At 41.9% G+C, this 21157-nt stretch overlaps 1 protein-coding gene across 3 annotated transcripts; it reads right to left on the reverse strand.

The window, feature by feature from the left end:
• Positions 1 to 821: 821 nt before the first annotated feature.
• On the reverse strand, positions 822 to 17402 carry mknk2a (MAPK interacting serine/threonine kinase 2a). Of its 3 annotated transcripts, none has more exons than XM_066662044.1 (14): positions 17288 to 17402; positions 16101 to 16263; positions 15554 to 15644; positions 14691 to 14792; positions 13925 to 14022; positions 10884 to 10963; positions 10605 to 10678; positions 9967 to 10071; positions 9434 to 9489; positions 8930 to 9025; positions 5767 to 5961; positions 4787 to 4951; positions 4019 to 4059; positions 822 to 3704 (listed from the first exon to the last, which is right to left on the reverse strand). In XM_066662044.1, exons 2-14 carry the CDS (start codon positions 16149 to 16151, stop codon positions 3401 to 3403), a joined length of 1458 nt encoding a protein of 485 aa, XP_066518141.1. In that variant the 5' UTR covers positions 16152 to 16263; positions 17288 to 17402; the 3' UTR covers positions 822 to 3400. The 3 variants fall into 3 exon arrangements, with proteins under 3 accessions (XP_066518141.1, XP_066518149.1, XP_066518157.1); XM_066662052.1 differs by having other exon boundaries at positions 16101 to 16258; positions 17288 to 17381; XM_066662060.1 differs by lacking the exons at positions 15554 to 15644; positions 17288 to 17402 and having other exon boundaries at positions 16101 to 16249.
• Positions 17403 to 21157: the final 3755 nt, after the last annotated feature.

Here is a 21157-nt window from a genome sequence, read left to right on the forward strand (position 1 = left end):
ACTACTGATTATCTACACTCCTATCTCTGTCTGTGTGTGTGTTACACGGGGTGAAGGTCTGGCTGGTTTGTTTATGTATAATTTGTGTGTTTCCACTGATAAGAAACACGAATATAGTTCAGTGAAGGTCTCTGTCTGATAAGAATTCAGAAGAAAATGTTTGAAAAGCAGCTGTATACAAACCTTTGGTCACCTTAAAGACAAATGTCTCTGGATTCGGTGAGTTGTCAGCTTTGCATATGGTGTAAACGTCTTAAGGAGGACACATTCCCCCACTTCACAGTGGAACACTTTTTTTTAATGAAATGTCTGACCTGCTTTGGTCAGTGTCTAAACAGCTCTGTTCAGAACGCCTGCTTTCAGCACCTGTCCTTTTAAATGATGAGCCGCTCGCTGTTCACCCTGATCCGAGCGCACAGCAGTGAGAAGCTGTTTAGCCGTTTTCACTCTATTCTTTTTCTTCTCCGTTCTTGCTCTCTCTGTAGGGCAACACAGCAATGCACTGAAGTTGCTGCCTTGTTTCAGACCCATGCCCCATCTTTGCCCTCTCACAAAAGCGCTGTGATTGGAGAGACTCAGATGAAGGGGCAGGGCAAGTCGGATTCTGCTTCACTTCTGATGTCAGGTGCAGAGATTTGGAAAGGGTGGTCTTGTTTTACAGTGTATGGGTTGGTGGCCTCCTGATAAAACACAGTAATGTGAACATGCACTGGAGCAGTTCTCCCCCCCTCCCTCCCTTCCATAAAATGTCCCCTTTAAAAAACAAAACAAACAAAAAAAAACACCACAATTCAACTTGCTAGGTTTTTCATGCTCTTTATTTTTGGAGGCTCCACAACTCCAAAAACAATTGGTTTGACCAAGTTCTGGACAGAGAAATAGGGGAGATACAAAAAAAAAAAAAAAAAAGAAATGGTCCCTAAAGTGGGAGCATGGCTACCAAGGTGTTTGAGAGCATGAACAGGTTCAGTTCTTAAAAAAAAAATTACAAAAAAACAGGAACAAGAGGAAGAACTATTGCTCAATCAAAAAAGAGTAAACAAACAAGATAAGAAAAAAAACCAACAAGGGTTCCTCAAACTGTGAGGAGACCCTACTGCTGCATAATTAGAGTCTTACTATAAGACAACGGTAAAGGAAACGTCTGCTGAATGTTCGGATTCACAACTAGCAGGAGCGGTGGTTCTTCTGCTCCCGATCCTTTCACAATATCACCAACAAGATGAGCCCATTAAAACATTAAAAAGCGTCCAGATGAGCAGGGCAACAGCTGGAACAAAGACTTTCTGATAAAAACAGAAAAATAAGAAAACTCCCTTCCACTCCTCCACATCCACAGGCTCAAAACCCGAACCTTAACAGAACAAACAGGACATGGCTCGGTCAGCCATAACATTAAAACCACCTTGAATCTACACTTCCGGTATATTCTCTCAGCACCACTGACAACACAGGAGCACTAGTTCCACACTTACAATGTAGTCAATCTGTTGCTCTGCATACTTTGTTACCCCCCCCTTTCCCCATTCTTCAAATGGTCAGTGGAACAGAGAATGGACAGGGAGTGTAGGACACAAGTTCGTTTAAATGTAATGGCTGACTGGTGAATATCTGCACTGAAGTGGACTCGTTTGTAAAAAATTAAAGCCTTTCCCCACTTTTTAATCCCAAACGCAGTCAGGAGATGTAGGAGGGCTATAACTGAGTTACTAGGCGACTCTTGTGTTGACCTACATTAAGACCAAGACAGGAGTCTGTATTTGGGGTCCTGGCTTTTTTGAGATTTGAGTAGTCCGGGCTAGAGCTCTGGGCTGGGTTTCCCTAAAAGGCATCTTTAAGAGGAGTTTTAAAATGACAGTGAGTGTCACACTCATCTCTCTCTCTCTGCTATGTAAGATGCTCTTTACTCTAAGGTGCACTCTGACTTTAATCTAGAGTCTAAAGGATAAGTTGGAGTAACTGAAAACACATGGGATTCAACATTTAACATTCTCTAAACCGGTCAGAGTGTGTTTGCAACATGTTTCTCTCTGTTTAATGACGACTAAAGCCCTCCAGACTCTCCTGACAATACCCAAACACCCAGGGTGGGTTTGAAGAGGCCTGGCTTCTTGCCTGGTCTCAATGAAAGCCAGTGATTTAAGAAAAGTAAAGAAAACGAAGGGTTAAAACCCCTAAATTGATGTAAATAATCAGAGCCTTGTGCTGCATAACTGTACAATTAGTTGCAATCTCCCCTAAACAATCTGCACAACAAAACACCAGGCCTCTGCAGTGAATGAAACAGACTAGCATTAATTACCAGGGTGGTCTGCCAGCGTCCCTTTAAATGAAGGGTAAGGAAGCCAAGGAAAGTATGAGAGGTTTCATGAACACAGTGGCAATGTCCATACAAGAAGAGAAAGGCAAAAGCAGGGTTTTACTCCTGATGATTTGAACAAGTGCTGGTGGATCCTTACGCGAGCAGCACTGCATTCAGTCCTTTGGGTTCTCAGCTATGGTACAAAGTCTCTTGGGCTTTTGTTTTGTTTTTTTGTCTTTTCTCAAGTCCAGAGGAAGAAAACTCCCAGGCAATTCATATCTGAAGCTCCCTCGTCACAGAACGTATTTCAGATTGATCTGAGGTTTGAAGCTTGTTTTTTTTTTGTTTGTTTGTTTTGTTTTTGGCATAAGTGCTAATGCTATCAGAGCACCTCCAGAGTGCCCAGACTGTCCCACACTGAAGTCTGGGTTTATTAATGGTTTTAAACACACGTTTCCAGTAGGGTCCAGTAAGAGGAAAAAAGTGATGCATTAAATGTACATAATTCAAATTGTGCACATCATTTCACAAACAGACACAGACATGCATCTTTGTGCGCCCAATTATTTTGGTTAGAAATATATCAAAATAACATTGTCCCATCAAGTTTGAAGATGTTTCTGGATGTTGGTTAATGTAGAAATAAAAAGGGACACTGCCTCTACCTCCACATACGGCATATTTTGATATGGTGATCATACCTTTGCTGAGATCCAGAAAATGGAAAAAAAAATGCCATAAAATGCTAGAGACTGTAAAAGACCTGGTCTCATTATAAAGCTTTTAAACTGTAAATAAAGCAGGCAGGACAATGTGTTCTGTACAGACAGTAATTGTTTTCAAAAACCAGGAGAGTAGATCCAAACCAAATTTGATCAGGGCAGCACAGAGTTTTGGGTTTTTGTTATTATTTGTCATTAATATCATCGATATCTCTTACTTATTATTATTATATTTGTTAATATTTTTGCTCTCATTTAAAACACACACTATATGTTTTACTTTTGTAATAGCTTGTGCTGATGTAGATCTCTAAAAATCAAGGACATTCAGTGCATCACTTGTTTTCCCCAGTGTGTGTGTGTGTGTGTGTGTGTGTCACGCATAGTCTCCCACCACCACAAGGGGAGCGAGGAGCTGCCGGAGCTGGGTGGGACACACGGGGCCAAGGTTGCGGCGGCTGGTGTGGCGGCGCTGGGCGAGACGAGAGCTGCTCAGAGGAGAGAGGCACAGGACATCAGGAAGGAGTCGAGGAGCAGAGGAGAAACCTTCATCAACATCATCATCGTCTTCATCAACCTTAAACTGGAACTGCTGCAGCTGCTCATCCTGCTCGGCCAGACGTCTGCTCATCTCCACCGCACGACCCACAAACACCGTCAGATCCTCAGCACTGCTGCGTCTGAGAGAGAGCGAAAATCAGTAGAGTCCCAATTACATTCATTTTCATCAAGATTGAGGGCAGGATCCAAAGTGAAAAACAGCAGAGAATAATTTATCCTCATTCATTTACAGTCCACTAAAGGACAGACTGACATTGATGGACAAAATGTGTAGTTATGAATCTATTTAGATTTTATGAACTTTGAACATTTCTTTTATTAGCAGCTAGACCTCAAGAAGAACTAATGACTTCAGAGTTTATTTATGGATTAATAAAACTGAACTCAAGCAAGAAAAGCCTCTGTCTTTTATAATATGGGGTCTTGAACTCACCTCTGGTTCAGTATTGATGTGGTCACCGTGTTCGGAGCACACTAGTGGAAGGAGAAAGAAAGGATTAATCACTTGCTGCTGCAGCTGGTAAAATATGAAGACAAAGGTTTAGACTAGGGACGTCCCGATCTAATCTCAAATATTGGTATCAGGGACGAGCACAACATTTTACTGCTCTATATGAGCTTTGAGCTCGATCTTAATTCCAAGCCTCCTTCCTTTAAGTGGCAACCTCACACTCCGCCTCCTGGAGCCAGGCGTGACCAATGTCCCTCCAGCACTGGTGTTTAAAATGCATCCCGCTTTGTAAATGTGATCCGACTCGGGCATCGTCCCTTCTCCACTTCCTGTATCCATCATTTCAAATTATAAGCCATCTGCCGTTTTTATAAAAGTCAGCAGTAACTCTGCAGGACTGAGTGGAACTAGAGTTTTTATGTGTTGTGACTGAATATTAAGCTACTCCAGCACAGTGGTATTGGGATGATATTACTCCTTTTGAAATTAAATTTTTACTACTGCAATGCTGCACGCTGTGGAATTTATGCGAGCTGTTTGTGAAGACAACTTGTTTACTCTGTTATAAAAAAATAAATAAGCAGTAGCTTGGGTGCAAGCAATTTCTTAATGTGAGATATTCAGAGAATATAGTACCTCTTAATCGGGACATCACTAGTTTAGACTGTACAATTTGTTCAATTTTAAGCTAAAGCTAGGTGAATTTTGTGTTTTAGTCCATGCCACAGGGCTGAGATGAAGCTGACGTACCCCCTGCACCCATGGGTGCTGCAGCACCTGAGCCGCACTGAGGCGGCTCTTAGCATCCCGCACAAGCAGCTTGGAGATCAGGTCTTTAGCCTCGCCTGAGATGTGTAGCCAGTCTTTCTCTGGAAACTCGTACTTTCCCTCCTGAATGCTCTCAAACAGCATGTTCTGCACACACAGGAGAGAAAGCAAACAGTAAGGGACATTGCTGTGAGGATTTGATGGCATTCTCCATAAGAGCATTAGTGAGGACAGATGCTGATGTTGGGTGCTCAATTCTGGATCCACTCCAGCTCATCCCATGCCACATTTCACAGAGAACACAGTTCCACAGCCCAGTGATGGTGGGATTTAAAACCTCTCTAGCTCGTGCTTGACACTGGGTATGGTGACCTTGGGTATGTGCAGCTGCACCAGTGTGCCGTGCTTTACTGTGGGAATTATACATGCTTCTTGTACCTGAATGATCAGTTACATTAATTAGCTGGTGGTGTCTCCAAATATTTGGGCAAGCCAACTATCATCGAAAGGAAATTAGATATTTAACTCCAGCAGCCGCATACCTATGAGCCGCTCATAAGCAGAGGCTATAGTAACGTCATGTTTAAAAAAAATTTAGCCTTAGAAATGTCTCAAAATCTATAAAGAAAAAGAAAAATGCAACAATGATATAACTAACTACTCCTTTCAGATTGGAGCTACACAGGGAGCTGTGGCCATTTGTTCTTTCTCCTTAGCTGTACTGTAGTTTTCTGTTTGTTTACATGTTAGGGCTAACCCTAGGGTTTACATATGCTTGGTGGAAGCTTAGAAAAACAATACATGCATTATCATAGGGCTGGCAAATAGCTTAATACTGATATATATTGCAATATAAAATGTCTCAATTTCAAAGTATATCCTGATATTAAATTTCTCCATATCATGCAGCCCTACATATTCATTTGATCAATAACTCCAGCAGAGAGTGTGTGTGTTTTTACCTGACAGGCGTGACAGGGCTGACCCCAGTCCCAGCCACAGTCCGTGCCACAGTGCCCCACGAAGGGCGGGTATCCACTCAGGAGGATGTACAGAATCACCCCGAGACTCCACAGGTCACAGCGCTTATCATAGATACTCGCCTCCTCATTAAATGCCTCCACAACCTCAGGAGCCATGTACTCCGCTGAGCCACACTGCAGAAACACACAAACACACGCAGTCAATACCTGCAGTAATCCCTGCTTAAAAGGGAATTATGCTTGCAATCAAGGAAAGTTTCGAGAGAAATAAAATACACTGAATATTGGATCTGAATCATCACTGTCAGATATATGGCATTACACTGCCCTGCACTCTGACAGTCCTTGTTCACATGGGCATGTCTCCAGACTCATTCTCCTGCTGTGTGTCTGATCCAGCAAAAACCAGAAACAAAGACCAGAGTCAAGTAAGTTGTCCACTGTTCCACAGATCCAAATATCTGCTGCCTATCGTTTGTGTCCTGTGGAAACTGGGCTAAAAGGCTGTTGCAGTGCTGAGGAAGAGGATTTGAGCCTCTCTCTCTCTATCTCTCTGGAGATAAACAAGCCCCAGCCTGGGCTGTAGAGGTTACATAACACAGCCATGCACACATTCATCCTTTCGGAACAGTGCATTAATACTTAAAAGCAATGGAAAAACAGCCAGGGGCAGCAGAAAGAGCAGGTCAGCGGTTCAGCAGGCCACTGGGCACAGGCAGACCCACTTTCAGTGATGCTGTAACTCAGCAGTGGCCTGGAAAACAGGCCTTCTGTATATTACACAACTTCATTAGTTGAGCTTTCTGCAGGAGGACGAGCACAGCACACACTGCGAGGTGAACAGACAGACAGACCAAAACAGCCTTGTTTCTTATCAGCAGAATCAGACTGTACACCACACATGTATTTTAGACTCATCTAAGATAACACCGACCTTCCTAAATGGTCTAAGTGTTCCTCCAGAAAAAGCTCAAGGAGATTTGGTATCTGCCAAAATGGAGCGAGGACAGCAGACTTGTTAAATCCCCATTAAACTCCTTGGCATTTGCCTGACCCACTGTGGCACAATGCAAATCATAGCATCACATCCATTTTGCTCTAGCAGAATGTGGCACTGGGCATGCGACAGTGGAATAACAGTGGGTCTGTAACAGGAATAATGTGTATGTAACAAAGCAGTTTATTGCTTAGCCTTATAGTTTTGAAGGAATGCACAAATTTATATTGTGTAAATGTTTTCTACCAGCAGTGTTCTCTATTGCATTTCTGGCAACACATTTCCTAGCCCCTATGGTGCCAACCAATCCTAGCAACTCTGCAATAGGCAAATAAATACAAAAGTTATGCGTCTGACTTAATTTGAGTTGGATTGGAATGGGCAGTGCCAGTGGTGCCATTAAAACTAGAATGATTAATGACTCTGTTACCCAACCACTAACCCTAGCTTAGACTTTTCACCCCATGGTCTACTATAGCCTGTTAGTAGAGGTGGGGATTCTGAGTGGCCAAATTCACTGAGTTAAGGAACATGTCTAAACAGCAGCACCATACAGATCAACTAATGCAAGGTCAGCTCTTATCTCTTATAAGTCAACGGCTTTCATTCACCATCAGCACTGTGAGCATTTAATTGTTGACGTGCTACAGTAAGCAGAGCGAGTGAACGGAAATGAATGAATCACTGCACGTTGCAGCGTCCCGACTGAAAGCTCAGCAGCCAGTTGGATTTCTTTTCTGAGTGACTGGCCTCTTACATAACCCCTGCCTCTGAGCCGCGAGGAATTTTAGTCGCTCCAGACTGCACCATCTCTGACGTCTGTGCACTCCTCCCTCCTTCTGCTCCCGGTGGCTTACAGACAACATATGTAGCCCTGCCATCTGCACATACCAGCTTTACTCCTTCCAAAACACTGACATTGCAAATAATTATATTTAATTGTCAAGAGTTAAAGAGCTAACATGTCCCGGTAAATAAATACTGATATTTACTACATCAATACTGATAAACTGCGTTAGTGGTCACAACAACCTTGTTAGTTTGTGTGCTGCTCAATTCAGAAAACATGGGATAAAACGAGCCATTCTGATGTCAAGTGCAGAGACTTTAGAATTGTCCCGCCCCCTCGTCTGAGTCTGCCCAATCACTTGACCCACGTTTATGAGTGTGCGCAAAGACAAGTTTAAATGCAGCAAAACACAGTGCAGAGAAATAAAAGCACTGAGTAATAACAGAAAACAAGATTGGAGAAGGAGAACAGAGTGAAAACAGCTAAAACCAGAGATTCTGCTCCTTGCTCCTCACTGCTCTGTGCTCAAGCCAGGGTGAACAGCAAGCGGCTCATTATGATTTAAAGAACAGATGCTGAAAGCGGGCATTCTTAATGGTTTCCAGAAGATGCTAAAACAGGATCCCCCCTGAGTCAGTGTGTGGTTTTGTAAATACAGCCTGCATTTTCTTATGTCATATGCCTTGATTTTTAGTTGTTTTTTTTGGAGTGGAAGTACACAACCTACTTTAAGATCTTCTGCTTCTTAAACATCGGGTGATCAAGTCCAAGTCTATGCACAGGTCTTCATCAGGAAGACTGGTGGAATTTGTAGTCTCTTGATTTTTAAAATAATTGCCTTGTTCCAATTTAATGCCATTATTTCTCATTTTCCTTCTGTTCGTATGTAGTTCAGATTTTGGTTGGGGTGAGGTGAACCTGAATGTCCCTTATTCACCAGGTTGGTTTTATTTCAGTGTATGAGTTGGTAGGAGCTCCAAATTGAAAATATACCATTCACCACTTCAAAGAAGCCCTTAAAAAAATCCTTATCTAATGAGGTTACTAAAGTTGCTGATTAATCACGTTCAGGTTTAAATATCCAACTTGTATCCTTGTTTTTCTGGAAAGACAGAGCATAGGATAACAGTGCAGTAAATCAGTGATAAAGCCTGGCAGGACGTGAGTTCATACCTCGCTCTGTTGGCAGATAAGACTGAAATGGGGCAGTGAGGGAATTTCCTTAAAGAGCAGTTATAAAACCACACACATCACAACCAGGTCCATAAATTTCCATTTATAAAGATAAAGAACGGCTAAAACACACATTGTCCTTCTGCTGTCTTTAAGACTCAAGCTCTCTCTGCAGGACTCACCGGAGTCAGGAGCTCAGGAGTGGAGATGGGGGAGCTGTCACTGTTGAGTTTAATTCCACTGCCCAGGTCAAAATCACAGATTTTTACTGGAGAAATCTGCAGATAAAATGATATTCAGTGTCAGAAATAACAGAAACAGCATATTGAAAAAAGTATTTTCACAAAGCACGATAACTAAATATCATAAAATATATACAAATATATAATATTTAATATCATTTCATGTACTGTGCTGCACAAAACTCAAATGGCTGTAATGTAATTGGTCGATTTTCTTTAAGCACTTACAATATTCATGATATATTCAAGAGTATTATCATGTTAAAATTAATACAATATAATCATACTGCCCAACTTTACAGTCATATCTGCTTTATAAACTAACAGATAAAACCTTCAGACCTGTATAAATAGGTATGGCTTAGCTTAGCACATTGTTTGTACTCTGAGGGATTTGTCATCATTAATCTGGTCAGGTGTCCTCATGAGCCAAGACACACTCACCCTGTCACTGTGCTCACAGAGAATGTTCTCTGGCTTCAGGTCTCGATGTGCCATTCCTATAGAAAATAAGTTACTTTAACTACTGAAATACACTAAATATATATATATATATATATATATATTAAAAAAATGAAAAAGGCCCAACCCCAGTTTCCCCATCTTCCTACATTTCCTCAGCCACTTCCACTTTGGAAATGTTTCCTTTAAACCTTTCAGACCATTCCCCTCCACCCTCTCTTCATAAGAACGATCTTTAACAGATGCACTTGCCTTTAAGGACTGGCTTTCTAGACACAGGCTAAACCTAAACTCTATTGTTTTTAAAAGGAGCAGTGAAACAAACCAAAGCTTAATTCAGGTCTACAAAACCAGCACAAACCTAAAGCAACTCCACACTGAAACAGAATCTCTGGCTCTTCTTTAAAAAATATATATGTATAAATAAATAAATAAAAAACCCACACACCAGAAGGAAGTAGGTACTGAGTTGGGAAAAGGGTATTTGTTGGCAGTAAAGGAAGGGGCAGACTCACCTTTGCTATGCAGGAAGTCCAGGGCACTGGCAATTTCTTGCACCACAATGCTGGCTTCTTTCTCACTAAAGTGCTGTCTTCTGTGGATGTGAGTCAACACAGAGCCTGCCACAAAGAAAACAGCGCTCCACGTTAAGAAGCAATGTCTGCAGCTTTTTTGCACCATCTCCCTTTGCCTGTGCTTTATCAAGACTATCATATTTCGGCCCGATGTTGTGATGTAAAATTGGGATGCAAAAGAAAGCCTCGTGTCTGGCAACCCAAAAATGAGCAGTGCCCTGATGGTGGGATTTTCTTTATGAACTATGAATGCAAACATTTCAAATACAGGAGCAAAGGAATTTTACTGTCAAATTGGGACAGAAAAAGAAAGCCTTGTGTCTGGCTACCCAAAAATGAGCTGTGTGAATGTATATACATATAGGGTGTGCTTTCCTCTGCCATGGACAGATTAAATATGGACAATCATTTTGGCTGCACTGCAGTGCAACAAAAGGTAAAGGAATTGTTTTTTTAAGTTGCACCCTGAAGACCTGGTATTGTAAATTGTGTTTTTAAAAACAAAAAGTTCAAAACCTACAACCATATCCCGGTATCACAAATTCAAGCTCTATTATCTATAAACAACGTATACAAACCTCCCCTCAGCTTCTCAAACACCAAATAGAATTTTTCGTCTTCTTCAAAGAATTCGACCAGCTCCAGGATGTTTCTGTAGAAAAGAAAAACTCAGTCTCATCATGCGACACTTTCACTGCTGCTTAATGAGGTGCAAATAAACAATACATGGATTTCAGGAGGGAAAAATATGGGTATCACAAATGTTACAGCACTAATTTATTTAGGCTACACAAGATTTTCCAACACACAAAGCCTAAAACCTTGCAGGGTTGAAGAGTGTCCATCACATGTCGTACCTGTGCCCCTGGCACTGATAAAGCATCTCCACTTCTCTAAATACACGGCTCCGGCTGTGTCCCGGCCTTTTCTCAATGATCTGAAACACACAAAACTTTAAACCAGCCAAGTTCCTCAGTTCAGAATCAGAACACACTACCTCTCTTCTCATGGTCAGAAATGGCTATTTTATAAGCCTCTGCATTATCTAACAACCCTTAATAGCAGGAGACCACCAGCCGTCTGTAACAGGGCCAAGGCTTTTCCGCCAGCCCCCAGACAACCATCCAGGCTTGCTCTTCATACACTAACAAATGTTTGATGACACCATTTCTAATTAGTGAATTCAGCAAGCGAGCGAGAGAGAGAATAGTGACCAGCCCAGAGATGTGAGGAGGGGATTAACACACAGACACTGCCACCAGCCCTCCATAACAACCCCTCAGAGTCAGCATGTTATCACAAAAACATCAGGCCTTTCAGCCAGCAGTGTGCGCCTTTAACACACACACTTTCATTTTATTGGGGCACATTTTTATTTCACACCTTTCCTTCACTTTCCTGTTTTCTTTTAAAATCCTTTTATTTATTATTGAGTGAGTGATTAATTTCGAGAGCCACAGGAAAACCAGCAGCAGGTGAATTCAAATGCAGAAGAGTTGTTTTATTCTCGCATTAATATCTTCACTCAAGACAGATCATGGTCACAGACACAGAAAATTGCACAAGAGTTTGGGGGTGGCATAGACAAAATCTGGGCCAAGAGCAAATCTAGCTGAAATAACAAAGGAGTATTTACATAATGAATTATGTAAATAGCAATGTTTAAGGCCATTTCTTTCTTTCTAGGAAGGAACCTAGAAAAACTCAGTAGACAGTAACAATATTGACCAGAAAAAAAAACATCAATATTAAATACATCTTTCACAAATCATACAGTCCTAAAGATAACACTTCCTTTACCTGACAGCTGCCAATATTTTACAATGTGTGCAAAAGTCTGAAAACAGCTGGTCTAGGGTATTTTAGTGTGAATTATAACACTACCAACCCTAGCATGCCCTCAGCTTAATGTTCACATTGTATAGGCCCCAGTTTGGAAAAAGTTTTAAAAATATCCAGTTGCTATAAGTGTGAAAAAGAATTCAGCTTTCTCTCATCTCTTTCCAAACCCAGAAGCCTTTCCAGATGGGTCTCCTCAGCATATTTCCAAACACTGCTCACATCCACACACACATCACAGCATTGTTCAACCTGTCAGGAAAGCATTGAAAAAAAATCCAAGCTCAGAGACGGCACTCTGTCAACAGCCGGATTTTATATACAATTCAGTGCACCTGCTGTTTTCAGGTAATAATATTTTACATAACATTCACAGTGAATGCAGAAGGTTAAATGTCCTGCACACAGCTTCTGTCTAAGCTTCCCTTTGTGTTGAACATGGACATATTGTACAAACTGTCCCAGCAAGTGCTGCACAACATAACTTTAAAGCTTTCAACACTTCAACATGGTAAACTACAGGATACTTTCAGTGCCACTGACTTTGTTTTAAAGTCAAGCTAAAAATTATATTCAGAAACACTCCCCAAAGAGGGTGCCCAGTCATTCACCCCTGAAGCTGTAATAATCAGACAAAAACAGATAATGTGACTATTGTTTTATTAAAATGCCCATCAAAAAAATTATATAAATTGTATATGTTATTATATCATAATATTAATGTGACAATTTTATAAAATAAAGATATTAAATTCAGTACCAGCTCCTGTAGACAACACTGATACTAACACTCTTAACGGCCCGTTTTCGAAGCCCAACAGGCCACAGATTGAAAAGAGACACAGTAAATCCCTGTTTTCTGACGGTCAAACTGTAAACAACTGCCCCAAATGAAAGGGGAAGTTTCTCTGCTGAGCAGGCACAGTGAGGTTTTAGCAGCAGAGGCACCATGGTGCAGTTTCAGAACAGGGGAAACACGGAGAACTGACCTCTCCACACAGATCAACAACCATCTGAGCTAATCTACACCAAGGCCCGAGCCACACGTATCTTGACTTCCTTGAAAATGTAGTTCAAACAGTCAGTCCACAAGGACATAACCGACTCAACACTCACTCAATAGCAGCAGACAGGAGTGATGCCTCCGACATTTAAAATTTTCCCTGCTCTACAGGAATAACACTTTCTCACTTTCATCCTCACTTTCTCTGTGCTGTATCGCAAAATGAACCGATATTTCAAAATTATGATGCAACCAGTGTGACAAATCTCTGTTCTGTGACTATCTAGTCAGTACATTGCCAAAAGAGCTGATTCGTGTGGATTTAGGAGAGCCTCATGGAGGGGGTGCTGTAGGAGTTTACCGACTGGTGATGTCACGCTGTCACAAATAGCCAAGTGGCTCTCAGTCTGGACGTATACTCTTAATAATGAAATAAACAGAAGGCATTTTTCCTTTCTCCACTGAAAATGCAGCTTTTAAACATCCTCTCTCTAGAAGGAGTTATAGCAGATCCGATTGTAGTGATCTAAAAGGCTGGTGTCATGTGAACTGGAGGCCAATACACAAAGGTTTTCAAAAAGATCTGGATGCATGTGAAAAAAGCCTAAAAACCACAAAAAAGCTCCTGCAGATAAACAACACTTCACTACACCAACTGCCTCCACGTAATTATGCAACAAGCTTCAGCCAGGGCTGTTTATTGAGCCAGAATGGATCTCATACAGGCAATTAATTTAAACCAAAAGTACCCACCAGGTCAGCTCCCTACAAACAACTGCTTAGACCAATTTACAACAAAGGTCCAAGCTTAAATTAATTTAATGGTTATACACAATTTGTCAATCAATCTGAGCATTTCTGCACATTGAATTTTAAGACAGTATACAAGGCACTATTCCAAATGTCGAATTTATAAAACACAAAAATGGACCTACAAGGTTAGATCCTGCCATAGATGATGAGTCCCTGTATGTTCTCAAAGACAGGTCATGTCAAACAGAGCACCTCTGAGAACATAACAGAGGACGCTGACATTTATTGTGAAAAACAACTCACCTTCACTGCATATTCTTTGTTGGTGATCAGATTGATGCATGTCCGCACAACTGCGTAGGCGCCTTCTCCAAGAACCTCGTCCTGCAGTCTGTAAACATCTGCAAACATATGAGGGAAACGGTTAATATAGGGCCTGTCAATCAGAAATAAGACATCATACCAAGGAAAGTAATTTCTCACTTTAAAAACAATAAGATGTGATTTGCAAATGCTGTAAAACTTTAGGGTTTACATCCCTGTACTGTCCATAAAAACAGGACACTCTCCCTCGCTTGGAACAAATTTCTGGTTCTTAATGCAACATCTGTGACATGCTTTGGTCAAAACCCACAGCAGCTTTGTCCCCCTGTCTAAACATCCCTGTTCAGAATGCCCGCTTTCAGTGCCTGTTCCTTTAAATGTGCCGCTTGCTGTTCAAACCAACCAGGGTGCACAGCAGTAAGGAGCAGAAGCTCTGGTTTTTAGCCGTTTTCACTCGGTTCTCTTTCTTCTGTTTTTACTCTATGCTTTTTTTGCTCCTCACTTGTTGCGTCTGTTTTACTGCATTTAGCCTTGTATTTGCCCTCTCACACAAACAAAATGTAAATATTCTGACCATTCATCTTGGTCAGTTTATAATAAGATTACAGTATGTAATGTATGCCAAACTGACACACTAAAGTAGGTGGAAAACGAGCCGAATAACCAGAAATTACTGGTGATGTAAAAACTTTGGAGGATGAAAATTTGCAAAGCATTACTCCAACCTCAGTGAAGAGGAAGTTACCTTCAAAGCGACCGGTGAAGCTGTCCGTGGCTCTGCACCTCTTTTTCTTCTTGTTTCTCTTCTTGGCATGTGGGATGTCGATGGGTTTGCTGGATGGCATGTCTGCAGAACACAGAAGAAAATAAATAAAAATTTGAGCCACAGAAATAGCTGTAAAACACACAAAGAGAAAGTTCCAAGTACACCAGACTAAACACTGACCTCTGCTCAAATCTGATAAAGGTAATAGACATAATTTTCTGATAAGGTTTACTGCAGGGCAAAATTAATACAAACTGAATGCATGTGGGAAAAAAATAAAAGAGAGAATATTGTAATTAATTTATTCATTCATTCATCTTCTTTAACTGCTTCATCCTGTTCAGGGTCAGGGTGAGTCCAGAGGTGACAATCATTGGACAGAGCACCACACTCACCCAGTCACTCGCACTCATTGATACTTTAATGAAGTGGCAAAACAGCTGTGGCACATGTAACATTCTGAGCCCTTGGTTTATCATTGTTCTTAATCTTAAAGATTTTTTTTAAATGGGATTTCTGTAATGGACACAACACCTACCACAAGAGCCTTAAAACAAACCTTTACAGGTTATAAATGAAAATGGCTATTGAGTACCATAAGCTTGTCCACCCAGTTCGAAATTTACAACAGTAAAGTATCTAAAAACAAGTGACACACAGACAAGCTTTTGGGGGAAAAAAAGATCACAACTGTTTCTTCATTCAGGTTATATAATGGTCGTTACTTTCAGACTGTCACCCATGTCATTAGAAACTGTTTATTCGGATGACAGGTAGTTTTTAAACTGATACCACACTGTCATATTGCCCAGACCTAAGCTGCAACATCTGCTAAACCTCACCAGGTCTCTGGGGGTGATCCAGATCAAACAGTGGCTCCCTCAGATGAGACTCTCGCTTGGTGAACTTGTCCTTCTCAAAAGGGTTCTCACCCTGGAACAGGTGAAGATGCAGAAATGATTAGATGGTGGGTGTCATTCAGCCTGGACATGCGTCCCTTGTTCAAACAATTAAGTTAAGATGAACAAAGATGTTTTGATTACTGGGAAACGGAGAGTTTGATGCCAAGTGATTTCTCAGCCAACTATGGAAGAGAGGCTAAGAAGGAACAACTGTCCCCTCTCCAAGACCCTGCCCAAATATTTAATGCTGTGTGAGAGCCAGGGGATCTGTTCATCTCCTCCTGGCATGTTAAGCTCCAAAGATACTGTGTTAGCAGCAGTGCAGAAAGAAGTGGTGGAGCTTGCCGTGTGTTGGAGGCGTAGTCTGCATTCACCCTCCCAACTTCAGCACTGTTGTGAAGAGCTATAAATTCCTGGTAGTACTGACCATGACTATGGCTTAAAGTCAGGGTAAAGGACAGAAAAAGAAAAACCTTCAGTCACTGACCTTACAGGAGCAGTGGAATCCCATGACGTCTGTGATTTTGTTTTGCACCATTTTAAATGTTCTGAGATCTACGTCCGTGTTCGCCTGGGTAATTGAACTTCAGGACAGCAGCTTCACTCAGACAGGAGTAAGGTCACAGAGGTGGCAGTGCAACACTCCTACACTGAACAACACAGACACAGAAGGTCAGGATTTAGTGTAAATGCTCTTTGACACTGCAAACACTCATTGGCATTTAAAGGTACACGTTATGAATAAAATCACTTCTGTGCATGATCATATTAAAGTGTGAATCGAAAGCCCACCAACCCAAACACTGTGGAACAAACCCACCCACTCAACTTGTGTGCATCCACAGTCAGAAAACATGGGATAAAACAGGCTGTTCTGACACTGCTCTTCATCTGACTTCAAGTCCAATCACAGCACCGGACTTATATGAGGGACTTTGTGAGTGCACAAAAACAAGGTTAAACGAAACAAAACAAGTGGGTAGAAATAAGGGCACGGAGTAAAAATGGATAAAACTACAATGGAGAAGAAAGAACTGGGTGAAGATATAAGGCTCATATAAAATCACATTAAATCCCTAAAAAAAAATCTGTTCATCAAAATAAAAATCCCTAACACCTTAAATGTGGTTTAGATATAACTCTACACCTTTGCCTTTATTCAAAGCAAAACCATGAACATGCAACAAGTCCATGCCTCTATTTCAGCCACTCCTCTGCCAATAACCTGTTACTTGATGGGACTGGATCCTTAGCTAGGTATGTGAGGTGTGAAACCTGGTCTATCTGAACCCAAGACTTTGAGACTGTTTGGAGCGCTTTAGTTTCAATTTCTTGAAAATGATGATAAGCCAAAGAGCTGACTGCTTATTGACCTAGGACATGCCTTCTATTCCAAACACAACCAGCAGTTTTTCTGGAGAGCAGTTTTTTAAAAAAGATTTTCTCAGGTACAGACTGCACTTATGCTGATGCCAGTGGTAAAACAGCTATTTTTAAAACATGTGTAATATCTTAGTTATCGCTAATTCGTTCTATTAAATCAAGTAAAATTACATACGGCACCTTTAAAGTTAACGGCTCTATGCTACACTAATACAATAGGAGCAAAAAACATTTTGAAGTCTAATCATCGAAAAGATAACCTAACACTGCAAAAAAAATGAGAACTCCTACCCGGTTTAATGTTGTTATCCGTGAGAATCCAGCTTTTAAGCCGTCGTTGAACCAAGAGTTACTTTACCAGCCTTGCTTTCCAACGGTTTTCTTCTCCAACTCAAATCTAACGCTCAGCTGCAGTGTCTCTACATATATAAACTCTGCTCATGTAGCCCCGCCCCTGTCTACTACCGCGTCCAATCAGCTGTGAAAAAACGGCAGCTCGAATCTAAACTCGGCCTCCGATTGGAAGATATTGCTGGCATGGGCTCGATGTTGGTCCTCAGACGTCATAAGCAAACTCAGGGAGTGCGGTTGCTGATTGATTCAATGAGGGGAGTTGGATTCGTTTCAATGAACTGATTCTTTAAATCAATTATGTATGTTCTAGAGTGAACATACATAATGTTCAATCTAATCTAATCTAATCCTGTTCATCAAAGAGACAGATTTAAAACGTATTTCCAGAAAAAAAACTATGCAATAAAAGCTTTGATGTATCTCCACCTGTCCCATCCCTCCACCGCTCACCTGCAGCTTAAAAGCCCCGCCCAACCCGTTAACGGGATTGGTTCTTCAGCTGTGTGATGTATGATACCATAGCTGTACGAATGTTTAGGTAAAAGGTATAGCACTGTAGTGTAAACACTATATGTACAGCAAATCTAACTCCACCACACCGTAGTAGCCCTCTGTTTTGAAATGAACTAGTTAAATGTTTCACTTTTGACAGGTCTTATGTTTGTTAGTAGCTCGCACACACGTCAGAACATACACCTGGTCTATATTTGGTTTAACAGTATCATGTGACATCATAGGTCACCTTCCGGCTACCGCAGAAGCTCCTCCTTTGGTGTGTGTTTTCAGTGAGGAACATAGCATGGAGAGCTGGGGGTATTCTGCAAACAGGAATTTTAAGTTTAGCCAGCTAACTTATGCCCAAAGCCAGGTCTGTCCAATAGGAACAGAGCTGAAGATTCCTATTGGACAGTCCTTAAATTTGAGATTATGTTAGCTGGCTAAATGAGACATTCTGTTTTGAAGAATACTCCCCTGAGAGGAATTTATCCATACATTCATTCATAATTTACCACACTCACCAAGTCATTCACAAATTCACCCAGCCACTAACAGTTTCAAAGAGTCACTCCATCTACCAACATGTGTGCATGGCCTGAGAGAGGAAAGAAACACCCAGAGGGAACCCCATGCAGGACCGAAGCCAGATGGAATACACAGAGAGACAGATTAAGAGAGAGAGAGAGAGAGTTTACAAACGTAAACAATGCATTGATTCTACAATGGTTGATACAGCAGTGATTCAATTCATAAAGTAAATGACTCATAAGAATCGGTTCATCCTGGAGTGGGACGTCGGCCAGTTGTATCAGGTTTATCAAAGCGTGAGCATGGCTCGCCTCGTGACGCTCGGAGAGTACGTGCAGCAGAGGGAGTGTGTGTTTGTTAAACTTCCCATCACTCAGACCTTTAATGACTGAGTGTTTATTCCCTCTGTACTGTGGTGATCACGTAGTTTCAGTGTAGCACGCACACACACACTCTTCCTTTGAAATCATTTTAATTAATTTGGTGATGTGTGTACTATTTTCAAAAGCACAAGGAATATGTAATTTCACATATTCTACCATTTTCATTCATGCATTCATCCTGATCTGGGTCTCTGTGGGTCTGGAGCCTACCCAGAATCCCTCACTGGGCACAAAACGTAAGTCCATCACAGGGCATCACACACACAAACACGTTCACACCTGTGGTCAGTTTGACACATTCACTCAGTCACCTACTGTGGGGGGGGGGAGGTGTTACTCACACACTCACATCTGTGGACAGTTTCACACACTCACCCAGTCACTCACACACACACACCTGTGGACAGTTTCACACACTCACCCAGTCACTCACACATACCTGTGGACATTTTCACACACTCACCCAGTCACTCACACACACACACCTGTGGACAGTTTCACACACTCACCCAGTCACTCACACACACCTGTGGACAGTTTCACACACTCACCCAGGACCTAAGACCCTGCAGCTGTGTGGTAAAAATGAGGATTGCCATGTTTAGAGTTGGTCAATACAGAATCTGACACCCCAGGCCACTAGGTGTCAAGATAATGGGTAGTTTTATAGCAAGAAAATGAGTGGAGAAAGTGACTGCTTTAAAGTGATTTGGGTAATTAAATAATCCCTGTGTGAATCAATGCACACAGGCTCCTGCTGACACAGATGGGAATATCTCCTGCATGTGGTGTGGATAAGCAGCTGAAAACGTGCAGTGTATCACACAGATCTGTCCTGAGTTATGACTCACATTGTATTGGGTAGATCTCATTTAGTTTAATAACAACATCTACTCAAACACTAATACCTTCGAGATGTCTGTGGAAAATGAAATGAAGGACATTACTCAGAGGTGTGCAGTGATACCAAATACTCTTCTGGGAAGGTTTTGCACTACTGGGGCGTATCTGTGAGGATATGGTGGCATTCATGTTGGGTGATTAGTTTTGGATCACAAACAACTCTCCAGCTCACTTTGGATGGGTTAAATGGAGATTTAACACTCCAGAGAACACAGTTCCACTGCTCCACAGTGTCCGACTGACATTCTGCATTTGGGCTGATTCATTCCATGCCTCTGAAATCTCCCGAATTCTCCCCTTTCTCTCAAAGGGAGCAGAGTTCAGGGTCTTAATGAAACGTCCAGGGCCTGTTTTGGTCAAAACCCCACAAGCACAGTGTTCACACATTCACCCAGTCACTCACACATTTACCCAGTGACACACACACTCCTGTGGAGAGTTACACACACTCACCCTGTCACTTACATACTCACACCTTTGGACAGTTTCACACACTCACACCTGTGGACAGTTTTAAACACTCACACGTACACTCACACACTCACACCTGGACAGTTTCACACACTCACCCGTTCACTCATACCTGTGGACAGTTTCACCCAGTCACTCACACCTGTGGATAGTTTCACACACTCACCCAGTCACTCACAGCTGTGGACAGTTTCACCCAGTCACTCACACACTCACCAGTTCACTCATACCAGTGGACAGTTTCACACACTCACAGCTGTGGACAGTTTCACACACTCACAGCTGTGGACAGTTTCACCCAGTCACTCACACACTCATGCCTGTGGACACCCCTGAAAATGTTTAACTTAAGTGTACTAGTCCAAAGTCAGGCACAACTAACAGATAAAGAGAAGTGAGATGTTCCTATTTGACAACTCATTCTCTGGGCTTGAATTATCCAGCTAACTGAAATCCTGCTTTGGGGAAAACCACCCTGGTGTGTGACAGAACACACAGCTGAAGGTTAAATATAGTCCAGCTAATAGAGGGGGGTGTGTGAGAGAGATCTGGCAACCACAATGTCCTGGCCTCCATTTATAATAGGGGTGTAGTGCACGTATCATGCAACACTACAGGCACTCAGGCGGGTGGGTAGGCACGCACACGCACGCACACACACACACACACACACACACACACACACAGAGAGAGGATGCAAGGGCCTGCAGAAGAGTGTGGCATGTTTTGCTCATGATTCATCAGCAAAACCTTTCTGCAGTAAACAAGTGCAGGGGTTATTCCATACTACACTGAAAAACTTTAGCCCAAACTTAAGCCTCACCAATTAAAGACACATTCCTACTCACCAGCTACTATTTTGGGATGAAGGTAAAAGCTCCAATGACTTCACAGGAACACACTGTGTAGATTTAGAGTTACAGAGTGTGGTCTAACTGTGGCTCTGCATAATTTTATCCCCCTGTCCTCCTCTGCTTCAATGCTCAGGACCCCCACCGAGCAGGTGTGATGTGGGAGGTGGATC

The sequence above is a fragment of the Hoplias malabaricus genome, chromosome 1 (genome assembly GCF_029633855.1).
Source record: "Hoplias malabaricus isolate fHopMal1 chromosome 1, fHopMal1.hap1, whole genome shotgun sequence".
In the NCBI taxonomy this organism is placed as follows: Eukaryota; Metazoa; Chordata; class Actinopteri; order Characiformes; family Erythrinidae; genus Hoplias; species Hoplias malabaricus.